General features: G+C 46.6%; 1 protein-coding gene across 1 annotated transcript in view; it reads right to left on the minus strand.

Moving 5' to 3' along the window:
• LOC112559965 (protocadherin-1-like) overlaps nucleotides 1–13,895 on the minus strand; it is a 65,894-nt gene extending 51,999 nt beyond the window's left edge. The window contains 6 exon segments of the mRNA XM_025231484.1: nucleotides 769–1,554; nucleotides 1,557–2,148; nucleotides 2,150–2,412; nucleotides 3,594–4,141; nucleotides 4,143–4,800; nucleotides 12,853–13,895. Coding sequence (XP_025087269.1) covers nucleotides 875–1,554; nucleotides 1,557–2,148; nucleotides 2,150–2,412; nucleotides 3,594–4,141; nucleotides 4,143–4,732 — 2,673 coding nt within the window. The 5' untranslated portion in view covers nucleotides 4,733–4,800; nucleotides 12,853–13,895 and the 3' untranslated portion in view covers nucleotides 769–874.
• Between the last annotated feature and the right edge of the window lie 394 nt (nucleotides 13,896–14,289).

A 14,289-nucleotide genomic window follows, 5' to 3' on the forward strand; every position in this document is an offset into this window, starting at 1 on the left:
AAGAGAAGAAAAAAATCTAATCATTCACATTAAAGTGTCATTTCCTGTGAGTATTGAGAAAAAATGGTAAAGATTCTAAACGAAGTAATCAGAAGCATAAAAGGGTTGTTCCCTGCTGTTTGATGGGTGTGTGCAAAAATAATAATTAAAAAACTCGTAGAGAACATTATCTCCCGAAGAACTGCTTCATGTGCGTCTGCTCCCCTCATACAAAATGAGAAACGATACAGACACGACTGTTGCATAGGAAGTAGCCATCAGACGCTCCACACACAAACAGAAGAGATAGGAGACAGAATTGTGCAAATAAAAACATGCCTGGCCACGCTAACAAAAACATTATCCGGCCATACTCTATCAACAGAAATATAAGCTAGGGACCGACCACAGGGACAGTGGGAAGATCGACTTTCTCCAAGTAAAAATAAAAGCAAAATAGAATTTAATAAAAACGAAGGCAGAAGAGAAGGATAAAAAGCGAGTGAAAAAGAAATAAGAGGTAAAAACGAAGAGGTCGAATGACAATGAATGACAAAGAGCAGCCAAAGAAGATAAAGAGCGAATAGCGACATTTTACTGACGCAGAGTGGAAAATAATTTTTTTTTCCATTTTAAGTATCGCAACTTCTTTGTGTGGAACATGGCACGCACATCTGAAAAAATTACAAGATGAAGAATAAAAAAGGAGGACGAGGGAGTAAGATAAGGGGAAAGGGGGGGAGAAGGGCTCAATTACATTAGAGATCAAAAGATTTAGGAGGCACTCACCGATAAGTTGTCAGACGACATGCTGAGCTTGTTGCTCTCGCCCGGTCCTCCACCTTCCATGCTACTGCCCCCTAGCGGCGAGAATCCAAAGTCTGCGTCCTCTTCACTAAGGCCTTTCCCGAAATGTTTCGAAGCCTCCTCCTCCCCACTCTTTTTCGTGGATCCCATCCACACATTCATTGTGCATGTTGTCGGCCTTGACCGTGTCCGCGTATGACCCCAGCACGCGCGTGTTATGAATATGCATAGGGGCCACCCGCCCTTTGTGCCTCCGGTCCATGCGGCGCATCACCACGATGATGAGCACAATTACGGCGCTGAGGATGATGGTTATGCAGACAATGGCTAGGGTGATGAGAAGGTAATGGTCACCCACCTGTGCGCCGGACTGACCCCCAGTTCCATTCCCGGCATGCACCCAAATTGTGAGAGGGCGCACGGCTGGCAAGGGAGGTGACCCAGAGTCCTGCACCAGCACCTGCAGGCGGTAGGTGTTGATGTCACCAGATCCCAGAGCCCGCGTGATAAAGACCTCGCCGCTATTGGCGTCGACGTCAAACCGTCCACTGTCGTTGCGCGCCGTGACGATAAACTGCAGCTGACCGTTCAGGCCGCTGTCCGCATCTTCCGCCTGCACCATGGCTACCGGTCGTGCAATGTCGTCATCCATGGAGACGTACACCACCAGGTCCGAGCCGTTAGGATAAGTCACACGAGGGCGATTGTCGTTCTCGTCGATGACGGAGATCTGCACCTGCGCCGTGTCGTTGAGCGGCGGCATGCCCGATCGCGGGCCGTCACGTTGAAAACGTAGAAGGTCACGAACTCATGGTCCAGCGGACCGGTTAGCACCACGGAGCCGTTAGGCAGTACGGTGAAGGGCGTACGCGCGATGGATGGGATGTCTGGACTGATGTCCACCTGCCCGTTCAGACCCTGCTCGAAGTCGCTGGCCGTTACACGGCCAACGATGGCGCCCCGCAGCGCGGCCTCCGACACGGAAAAGGAGAAGGTGTCCCGCGAGAACGATGGTCGCTGGTCGTTGACATCGGTGATGGAGACCGTGATGGTGGCTGCGTCGCTGCGAGGGGGGTCGCCACCGTCGGTGGCGATGACGGTGAAGTTGACCTCTGGCTCTGTCTCATGATCGAAGTCGTCGTGCGTGACGATGACCCCGGAGTCCGGGGCAATGACGAAACGACCTCGCGCATCCGGGTGCAGGCTGTAGCGCACCCTTCCGTTGTCGCCAGCGTCAGCATCTGAAGCGGTCACCGTCAGCAAGCTGCGGCCTTGCACGCTGTTCTCGGGTAGATCCACCCGAAACTGCCGCTTGGAGAAACGCGGACTGTTGTCGTTCTCGTCTGTCACACGAACTTCGAAAACGAGTGGATGCGGACTGCGGCTGCACCCCGGCATCCGTGCACACCACCGTGACATTGTGGGCGGCAACAGTCTCTCTGTCCAGCTGTCTCGCCACGATGACTTTGTACTCTTTGATGTCAAAGCCCTGAAGCTCGAAGTACGGCTGGGGTTCCATCCGGCACTGCACGATCCCATTCCTGCCACCATCCGGATCCCGCACCGCTATATGCGCCACCACAGCTCCAAGCGAGGCGTACTCGGATATGGTAGAAAACCCATCACCTGCGCAACACACCATATCCATTTGTTCACATGAAGAAATCAAAAGGTATTATTTTTTTTTTCATCGTAAAAGTTACAGTAAGATGTTTACCCAAATAACTCATCATATTTTCCTATTTAATGAAATCCACATAATCTGTCGTATTATGTTGATAAAGTGGGTGAGGGCTTGTGTTTGAGGCTGGCCTTGACCATACTACACGTTCTTAACCTTCCTCGCATCCCCATTTTTCTTAAAAATTATATCAGAAAAATATATTTTTGTTTACCGTGCATTTAGAAGATCTTCCATTTCCAGAGTTTTTATTTCGTCTTATCTTCAGCTTTCTTATGATTCAAGATAAGGATTCTAAATTTGCTTTTATTAATTAAGGATTTGATGTAACTTTTTTTCTTTTCTGATGATTTTTACTCGCTTTGTTTATTTCACCGTCTAGTTCGAAAAAAGTCAAAAATAAGAAAATACAAAAACATAGAGAAACAAGGAGTGGCATCCATAGAAGTCGGGAGTGACATATACCACAAGGAGACATTACAACATTGAATATTAAACACAAAAAGGCGTACTCAACCAGCTGTGGCTTGAATTATGACGAACGAAGTTGTAATGAGAAGGAAAGAAATTATAAACTGAGGGCAAAGCCCCTGCAGAGTTTCACTGCGAGACAAGAGAAACGTAAAATAGGAAAAACCGAAGAGACAGTGAGCACAACTCAGCTGGTAGTCTTAATGCTGCTGACTAGGGTCAGTGTGCGAGTTAAAAAATTTACCAAGAACCTAAGAATGCAGCCTCAAAACAAAACAAAAACAAAAACAAACACCCCTCCCAAAAAAACAAAAAACAACAAAACAAAACCGAGAACATCCAACCACACATGCATGCGCACATATTATTAACAATGGCACTTAGCGACTATTGCAACCTTTGACCCCTTCATGCAGCCAATCACCAGAGCCAGTGTGTTAAGGCGATTGTGTTTGCACATTCTCTGTCAGCTTCTCTTGAGGTACGAATACGCCATCCTTGTGAAGAGATGCTTATTTTAAATACCTGAATTCCTGTCAATTCAAGATAACGACAGACAGGGTAGAGAAGAAAGGATGCAGGATAGAGATGAACCTTTAACAAGGCGTGACAAAGCGAGGCGACTCGAGACAGGAGACAACTGAGAGCAACTGACCTCTGAGGAGGCTGACGGTTAGCTTCGGCTTGCTGTTGATGGTATCCCTGACGGTGATGGAGACGGTGGTTGAGGCGGTGAAGGGAGGCGATCCCAGATCACGAGCTTCCACCATCAGCTCGTACCCCTCCCGCCCGTTCTCGATGTCGCCGACGACGCTGAGCTCGCCGGTGATGGCGTCGATGGAGAACATGGAGGTGACGTCACTGGACTGCTGGGAGCTGAGACGATACCGGACCTGGCCGTTGGGGCCGGAGTCCTCGTCTGTGGCGGTCATCTTGAGGAGAACGTGGCCGCGCGGGACGTCCTCGTTGACCGTGATGGAGTAGCTGCTGAGCGTGAACCGCGGTACGTTATCGTTCTCGTCTCCCACAGTGATGTTCACCAGCAGCGCACCCGTACGGGGAGGCTGACCACCGTCGCGGGCAATAACCTGCACCTGGTACCGGGGAGTAAGCTCCCTGTCCAACTCTTCCTTCACCACCAGCATGGGACCTGGGTTGTCCGGGGACCATGAGACGGCGAAGGGCCCGTTATCCGGCACGATGCGATAGCCGGCCAAGCGAATGGTGTGGCCCGGTGTCCAAGTCTTGGGCGGAGGGAAGAGGGAAGCTGGAAGGAACCTGTACGGACTCGGAGACAACAACAGACGTAGAAGGGGCCGGAAATACCGGCGAGTTGTCGTTGATGTCAGTGACGTTTATGTTCACCGATACCTTCCTGAAGAACTGGTCCAGCGTGGATTGGATAGCAACCTGAAGGCTCAGCAAACACTGGGTCAAGAAGGGGCAGACGGCCTCGCGATCCAAGCGTCCTTGAGGTGCCGTGCGCAACTCTCCTGTGGCCTCGTTCAGACGGAATAGACCCACGTGGTCCGAGTCGCTAGCCAGGAAGCTGTATCGGAGGGTAGGGAGGTTCTCAGCGCTGACATACTGCCGCAGGTCCGTGTCCTCCGCTAGGTAGCCTATATGACTTCCAGGGGGCAACTCCTCCGGGACAGTATACACCAAATCCGCAGCCGCAGGGTTCCAGGAGCAAATCAGGCCGACGATCAGTGCTCTTGCTAAAAACAACTTTAATGGGCTTCGTTTGATGTAGGGGAACCACCCTACCATGATTTGGGAACGCACCGTCACCATGGCGACCGGAAATCTGCCTGCAAGTTTCACGCTGCTAATCAGGTGTCATGTCCAGCGAGACCACGCTCCTGTGAACAAACGAATAAAATTTTTTCAAAAAGAAAAAAATCGCTTTTAAAGACAAATCCTAACATTTGCTCCCCCACCCTCCTCCTGTCCTTGAATGCTCTATTATTAAAGAATCTAAAACCCAGCCAGCTATTAACACACAGTCGCCGTTACAAAACCTAGCACCGTATCATGTTCGGAAAGAGACGACCCAGTCGGAAATCAATCGAGCCCGTTATTCGGGCACAGCTGAAATCACATGGCCGGTGGAACAAGTAACAGCCTCCGCGAGGAGGAAATCGCAGGATGAGGCAGGCAATTCTCTCCGCTCCAAGTCACACGCAGACGACCAAGGCGCGCGTGGGGTCCGATATCAAGAAGGGTCACCGTGAGACGCGTCCGTGTCCTACGACACACTTCGCAATCCGACAGAAAACAAAAACAACCGCCAGATCATTGGGACTGATACTGCAATCGATAGTGGACGTTTTCCACCTTCCAAACGATCGTGAAAGACGGCTGTTCCTGACGGAGAAGCCGCTTACATCATCAAAGTGGTGCTTACCACGGCCGAACCTGCCTCGTTGTGGCAACTGCCGATTGCAGCAGCGGCAGGCTTAATTATCAAGGTGCCGCGACCTAGAAGGGAGGTGGACCGTAGGGGAGTGGGTTCGAAGTCTGCTTGGTGCCAAATTACCGTAGTTAATAGAACAATTGGGTATTTGCTGAAGAAAAGAGAGAACTACTGTGATAATTGTCTGGTAACACTGGTCCACACGGATACCGCCCCTCCTTTGGCAGACTAATCACGACAATTATTGGGCCAGCCGCCACTGACTGGCAGCACAGGCTAGCTGCTCGAACACAATGGTGGTATTTGATTGTACTTATACGGCGTGGCCCAGTCCGAGGCTCTGGCGGGTCTGAGGTGATATTCATTTCAGCACGACCTGACTCTCACCAAAGAAACCAACACATGAATGTAAGGGAAAGCTAGGGCCACAGAAACATTGACTTGTTCCAGATCGAAAGTAGTTACATATGTCAACAAACAGTTTTCTTATAAAAATATAATTAGTTCCATTTCTGCTGGAGCAAATACATGGATCCAAATGTCCTCTGAAGAAAATATCAATAGCTCAAGGTCTTCTTCAAAAAATAACAACACTGTAATATGCTTTTAAGGAAATATCATTATCGATGTTCTCCTTACTGAAAATACAAATACTCGAAATCCTCTACAAGGAAACTTTAATCAATACTGCAGCATCCTCTAAAGAAAATATCAATGCTGTAATTTCCTTTACATAAAATACAATGTTCTCCACAAACCTAAGTTCTTCGGAGAAAATACTAATACTGCAAGTAAATACGAATCCTGCAGTTTTCTTCACAGATATAGTATTTCAATTTGCATAAAATTCCATTATGGATACTTTATGTACATAAAACCCTCAGGTCGTATTGTTTCGCCAAGAAAATATCGAGATTACAGTGTTCTTTGTAGAAAATGTTCCTTGCAGAGAATTCCAGTATTGCAATGGTTTTTTTTCAGAAAGTTCTCTCACTCCAACGTCCTCTACTGAACCGCAGTTACAGTGCGTCACCTGACCCTTGATTTCGGCGCTAGAAGCAGGTCATAGGGCAACAGCAGGTCATAGGGCAATAGCAAGGGATGAAGGTACTACAGGTTGTCCTGGTGTAATATTAATCAACGTGTTGCTAAAATTATTTGGCAGAGCAGAAGACGATTGGTGGGCTGGATCACTTTTTTGTCATAAATTGAGTGACTTTGTCATTTGTCTTTAGTTGGACTGACTGGGTGAAACGTTCTTTAATAAATGTCAGCATTCTTTCTATTGTTACATAGATTTGTTATTTTCTCACCAGGAATTCTTTTTTTTTTTTTAATGGTACAACTCTGGACAGTCGCTGGTCTGATAGATTCTATCCATTGAGAAAGTGTACAGACAAAATAAGAAACATTTACACTGCACCACTAGAGTCCAAGATGATGATGATGAGGATGAGGAGTAGGAGGAGGAAGAGGAGGAGGAGGGCGACGACGACGACGACGATGAATTAACAAAACATAAATTAAGTCCAATGAGAAATTATGCTTTTCCGCTTTAGGACCTCCACACTTAATAGATACAATAACACTCGTGCACTTTTCCTTAAGATGGAATATACTCAAGCTTTTATCAAGCTGATCCCGCAGCTCTGGCCTGGCTTATTGAGGACGACAAACGTGATCTGAAAAGCATAAAAGCACCTGTTCAAAGATAATGTAGGATTCGTACCTCCTGCAAAAACAGTTAGGGAGGAAGATGAAGTGAACATCTGACAGGCGGCTATAAAGAAGGAGCCCAGAACGTTGATGACCTATCAACTGGTCAGTGAAGTGACGGTACTCAAGGGTTTGTGAATCGATCCAGCGGACGACGACATCGACGACGATGACGACGTCCACCATCACCACCACTACAATCTACAATGTGACCATACACCCTCCGCATCTCGCTACATCCAACATCAATGCCACCGTCGACAAAAGTCATCAGCAACTCTTGGTCCAATGCAAACGTTTCCGCACCCTACGGAAGCTCTCGCAAAGAGCGATGCCACTCCAAACAGCTAGTCCCATCAACGAGCGGTCGATGGGGGAGGCAGATGAGTTCGTGTCCTTACCATGTGTACACAAGAGGACAGCCGAAGGAGAGACTGACCGACCAAAGAACCGTCCGACAGAGGAACCCATCGACCGGCATCTACAGATTCTTTTTACAGGCCAGTGCTAACATTTTGCCAACGCTGCCGACTCATTGGTTGTCAAACAGTCGAGGAATCTAGTTATAACCACTGTACAGCGGGTAATAGTAAAGGTGATGGGTCAGGACCTGAAATACCTTCATATAGGAATATTGGAAGGCAAGAAACCATGTATGTTATTAGAAAAAAGCTGTAGTTAGTTTGTACGTAAGTCATTAAGATGTTTTAAATCCTTTGCTAGAACGCCTGGCGGCTTCACAATTAAATTTATTTTTGTAATTCCGCTGTTCTTTGTGTGCAATTTCCTTCCCTTCCAACCTCCATCTCTCATACAACCCCTTCTCTCTTTCTTTCTCTCTCTTTCACACACACGCACACTACGGACACACACACACACAAGCATTCAGATTCATCCGTTACTATACTTTCTCACTGAATAAACTGTACTAAAAATTCTGAAGGCTGTTAAAAAAAGTCACTTCGAGGCATGGTCTGCACAAGTCCCGAAACTCATCTACCAGTCCATCAATCCCCCAGTCACCTGATCAGCTTTCATTAGCTTTCGTTGAATGCACAGTCTTTTGCGTGTTTCGTCCCATCCAGGCTACCGTCTCGACCCTGTCCAAAACATTCCCTTCAAGGATGAGTTTTAAAGCATTCCGTTTCTTTGAACCCTTCCTTCCCGCCATCTCCCTGCGCAGTATATCGTATTTATCTTCCGTTGTGGTCTATTTTTTGCCACTCGTGCCCGGATCTACTTGAAAGGCCACGGAAATGCAACGAGTTAAAATATTACTCATGGCACGACAAGGCAAGAGTAATTCCTACAGAAACCTATCAGAAATGCTCCCTGGTCTACACAGGCAGTGACACGGGACGAGGTGAGACCATGGAGATTAGCTCTCAGGAGAACCGCCAAAGATGTTGGACAGTATCATAACTTCTGTAAGTTTTTGTAGACAACCAGTCTACCTCGTATAGAGTGTCTCCCATTAATGTGTGTCGTATTTTGTTCATTTTATATTCATTTTTCTCTTGAATCTCTCCCGCCCTCTGCTGTTGATAAATTGTCCGCAAATATCCCAGCTTCTCCCTACCCTCCCTCCCTTCTCGCCATCTCTTTGTTCTGTGCAGTTGATAAATGGTCCACAAACATCCTTGTTCCACTTCGCACTCTCTCCCATCCCTCTCCACCACCACCACCACTACTACTCTTCTCTCTTTCTCTCTGTATGTTGTGTTGAGGTCTGCAGCACCACACAGCGCACATCACACTCCTGTGAAAGCCCGGATGTCAATCAGCAAATTGAATATGAATGAACGATAAAACTGAGGTCCTTTAAATACCCTCTGCAAATGAACTGACTTGTGTGCTATCCTCTCTACCCCTTTTAGTTTCGCTGGGATGAACATCATCGAGAACAGAATCTTAGCGTTTTCATCGATTTATCATCGTGCTTTGAATACAATCAATACAATATTATCCCTACAGTCTGTATAAGTCCATCTTCCTTGAGCTTCCACCCCTCCTGTCAGTTTCTGCATCCAAAAAGCTTTCCGTCTGTTTTTGTGTTGTCCTGGCTCCCTCCTTGTCGATCCCCCTAACTGCTTATTTGACAAACTTCAAAGGGCTCAGACTAATGCCGCTCGTATTGTTTTTCGCAGGCAAAAAGCAGATCACGATGCCTCCACGAGTTTCACTGGCTGTCAGTTTGTTCATTCATTGATTGCACGATGGCCACACTGTGCTACCGTCATCAACACGATTGGCACCCGTATAAGCTACTGATGCTTTACCACCCGAGTCGGTCTCTTTGCCTTGTATTGTCCTTCGTGCCACCAGCAGATGGCGGAAGTTCCGATAAGCGCTCCCTCTTCTTCTCAGACCCCGCTGTTTGGAATTCATTACCCCTTTCTCATCGAACCATGTGTTCAAAGCCTTCACGTCCGGCCTCTAAACCCACCTTAGACTTACCTTTCCTAATCAAGCTCACTCTTCCTCCTCCTCATCCAAAAATATGCTAGCCTCCTCTCTCTCTCCCCCACCTGCTGTCTGTTATGTGGAGCTGATAAATTACAAACCTTCTAGCCTGCAGAAAACACGCAATGCTTCGTATTTTATGTTTTTGTTTTTGCACTTTTCACACTGTAAGTGATGGTGTGTCCGAGAAACACGATAGAACTATTAATATGTGTGTAATGTGTGTGTGAGAGAGAGGGAGAGAAAGGGGAGAGATTTTTTACATTCCCGATACCCCGTTAGGGCAAAAGAGGAAATCACTTTGATCTTAATCTTGTCTGATATATTCTTTGCTTGGATATAATGTCTTCTACATAGGAGGGAGGACAGTTTATCTATTCTTTGAAGTCTTTGGTTTTTGTGTTGGTGTGTGTGTGTGGTTGCGTGCAAATATGTGCAATTGTGTCTGCGCACTGTTGTGTGCTTGATATATCGAATGGAGGACTAAAAGCCTAAAATCATGGTCTGTGATAGTAAAACTTACCACACACCCTGGTGTAGACTGGTAAACATGTCCAACTGAGCACTAATTACACAAATCAGAATCAAGCCATGCACAACCAAAATATCTAAGGTCCACCCGTAAGTGGGGAAAGATGCCATCGAATCCTTGGATTACTCGGGCAAATGAGTTAGAAACATGTTTGCACAGGGAAAACGAGACACCGGAAGTTTCTGCAGCACTTGGGTGAAGTTGTCGCCATCGGGCACCTTGTGGTCCTGTCCTGCTCTCAACGTGGGACTCAGGCGGACAGCGTGCGAGAGCCTCTGCTGTTCAAATATTGACAGAGCTAACATGGTGAGCTTCCAAATACCTCCAAGTTCCTAAGCCGAAAGTCTTGGGCTAAACTGGGGACGATGCGTCGATCCGCTGCAAATGGAAACATTTGCATTTCAAAGGGATTATAAGTGACAGTGAGATCTCATGGGGGAAACGAGCAGGAGGATTCCTGTCGTTGAAGGAGGAGTCGGCCTGCAGCCAAAGGGCGACAATGTATCATGCTGAGAAACCAACGAGCAGACCGGGCGCCATTGGCTATGTCTGCATGAAAAACTGAAATCTTTGGCTATGAATGACTATATAACTTGATAATCCTATTGGACGAGAAACAACAACACAACATTCACTGTGAAGAGAGAGAGAGAATGCGAAAGAATCCATGATCTAGACCCCCCCCCAAGCGCTCCCAGAGAGAGAGAGAAAGAGGAAGATATAAAAGAATGAAAAATATGTTACTCGAACAAAATGAATGAATATAGTGAATATTTGGAGACATGACCCTTCATCAAGCCCTAAGCAAACACTAAACATATCGTCAAACTCCAGATGATAGAAGCATGAAATAAGGTATACTTTGTATGTTATATACAACTACAGCTTGCACCGTCAGGGTACACCACACAAGGTGGAAGTGTACAGCAAGTTATTTAGTGAAATGGCTGCAGGGTATTTGATGTATTAGCAGAGTTTTGTGAACAACGGACACCAAGAACTTCATTAACTATTCATAGTTTTAAATCCCACCCCAGTTTTTGTGACAGAGTACTCCTGAAACAACTGGTACTCTAGAATATTTTCTGTAGTCATTTCTACGGAATACTTTGGTATGAGGCCTGCATCTACAGCATCGAAACAACCACATTGCATCCTACAACTACGACCTTAACAAATACAGTGAGAACTTTTACTTACATTACTTTCATTGATTAAGCATGCTGATGATGCTGAAATAATATATGATAATGAGAAAAGTTGGCGATAGACTTAAGCTTCAACTTGTAGGAATTAATGATGAAGAAGAGAGAATGGAAGATTAAGAGATGAGAAAGAGGGAAGGACTGTGTGTGCTTCAACTCGTGCTTCCACTGCTTGTTTAGTTGATGGTAAACGCATGTACAGTAGCAACAACAAATTGTCACAAACACATCTGTCTGCGATGTAAAGGTGTTATTTTCTGGTGACTACCTAGACTACTCTTTATTAATTTATTAATGAATTTTCTTGCGAGAGAGAGAGAGAATATTTGTGTATGTCTGTAAAGTTGTCCAAATGACGAGTGTGCGTATGAATGCACACACACACACACACACTCAAACACAGACGTACACTTACAAAGAAACACACACACACGTACTAGAGATTTACCCCTCTGGGGAAACTGAACACAATTTGAAAGACAGACTGTATGTCAGACTGAACAGAGAGAATCACAGACTGCCAAGTGATGCTATGTTTGTTTACACAATTATGTTTACAGTATTTGTAAAACAGTTTGTACAGTACACACCCCAGACATCATCTGCAGTAAAATCGAAACTAACGAAAGTGTTGACAACTGTTAGAGACAAATGTTTTAAGGCGATGATTGGTGCATGATTTTACCCAGAAAAATTCTGTTTTTATACGGTCTTCTGTTCACAAAGAGATGCTTGCATAAAAGATAGCGAACATACAGTTTATTTCTGAGAGCATCGTGGATGTACATTGCAGTTTCAGGTGCTACACCACTTGGTTCAGAAAGAAAACCTCAGCTTAACAGGTGATAACTACCCTTGTAGACAATAATTCCCATATTTATAGACACGTGGAAGTCGTACTGAACACAGGTTCACGAGACAGAGACAAACTTTATAAGCGTGCGCTTTGAAGATTCACGAGGAAGAGGGATTCAGGGTTGTGGTGTGTGTGTGAGAGAGAAAGACAGATCAGACGTCGAAACACAACAAAAGCATCTGTCCTCCCATGTCCCCGCAGGACGATGGCTGTGGCAGACACAGCAAGTCACACTCGGGTCCGACAACAAACTTCGCCGAGGGGCGTACTCTCGGAAATAACTGTTCTCTTCGTCAACTCTCCCGACACCGTTTGATGTGTCTTGCGGAAAGTTCCTTTTTATGTTCGCGTGCTTTGACGGCTCTTTAGATAGATGTTTAAAACAAAAGTTTGGTAGGGGCTGTAAAAGTTCTCTATCTAATGATCTAAACCTCTTTTAGATAAAAGAGCATCAAAAGGAGTGTTAAAAAACCATTAAGAAGACAAACAAAAAACAAAAACAATAAAGCTTCTTTTTTTGTTGTCATTTCTCCAGTAACAATTAAAAGCACGGAAATGGTAATGTATACATGAGAACAATCGACGGTATAATGGATGGTATTAATGACTACATTAAAAATAAATGAGTAACACACACTACACCTGACATTGTAATAGCTGCAGTGAGATAGAGAGACAGTGTAGGGAAAGTGGGAGAAAATGCAGGGTAGATGGGGAATTACTGACCGTAGTATATAGGTAGTTCCTTATCCTTTATTTCCAGTTCTGCTGTTTTCCACTATACTGCTAGGCATGAACCTGCCTTGTACTTCCACGTTCACTCTTATCACCACCTCCTGTTCCTAGGCACCTGGGGATGACCGTCAGCGCCTCCTAACTTGCAGTACACTCTTAACGAACGATAACACGCACTGGTCAACAGGCTTCCGTCGTCGCACACGTGACTAAAACTCCTCGCCTCTACAGAGGCATCGACTGATGACGACAAGCCTGGCGTTGGCTCCAAAACTCTTTTTCCTTCTCTCCGTCACTTTCCGAGCACTTGTCTTGACCCGCGCCCGTGTAATAATAACAGCGATGCTGTGGTCGCTATCCTCCTCAGCGACTCAGCCTCATCGGCGCGGCTCCTCGGTAGCAGAACGCGGCAGGAGCCCCCTACACACCACACGCACGCGCGCGCTCACGTACCCCACTCCGTAGCATCAGAATGCAACTTCATCTGGCGAGCCGTCGCCTTTCCGCCACCATCATCAGCCCCGCTCTACACTAGCAGTCTGAAGCCGCTGCTTTCTCTCTCTCATCCTCTTTTTCTCTCTCTCTCTGGGGCCACAGCTCTCACGCGTCGAGCCTTTGGCCCCGCCTTCTCCGTCAAACGGTAGGCCAATCAGGTTGGTCTTGCACCTGGCCCGTGCTGAGATTTCATCTCACCGAAAAGTGTCGGGAGGTAGATTTTGTGTGCTGTGGCGCACGGCTTCACGGGGGGATCGGAATTTTTCTTTCCCACGTGAAGCCCACCCTCAGCAGAACACTAAAGTGACGTCAGCTTGATCACACTTTATCGCGGTAGGTGACGAACCTTGCTTAGGGGTGGCGAGGGGATAACTTTGTGAATACCTGGGTTGGGTAGGGACAATGAACCTTAGTGAGGAGACCCGGATGTTGGAGTGGCCATCGCTTTTTCGCCAATATCACGCGCGATAACCTCCCCATGCATCTAGGGCGACACTACCCGCCACCCCGTGTCTCATACACTACTACCACAGTCTGCACCACAAATCTATCCCCATCTACCCAACTGATAATTTCCTCCTGGAACTTCCAAACATCCACTGCCGCAACCACCATCACCCTGGGTGCGACTGGCGCCTACCCGACACCATCTTCACCATGGTCCTATAGTCATGGCTAAGTTTCACTCTGCCATCGTACCCACCATCCTCCTCTCGCCACCCTCTTCTCCCGCCAGGCTCTGCCCGAACAACACTCCTATCGACAGATTTCCTTGGGGCAGTTTTGGATTGGCAGACCGATTAGTCCACCAGGAATTCGCTGAGTGAACTCGGCCTTTTTTTTTTTCGAAACAAAGGAAGCCTACATCTCATCTACTGGTGTTGTTCTTTTGGAGATGAATGAAGCTGAAAGCATCGGTTTGAAATTATCAGG

This window comes from Pomacea canaliculata, linkage group LG3 (assembly GCF_003073045.1).
Source record: "Pomacea canaliculata isolate SZHN2017 linkage group LG3, ASM307304v1, whole genome shotgun sequence".
In the NCBI taxonomy this organism is placed as follows: domain Eukaryota; kingdom Metazoa; phylum Mollusca; class Gastropoda; order Architaenioglossa; family Ampullariidae; genus Pomacea; species Pomacea canaliculata.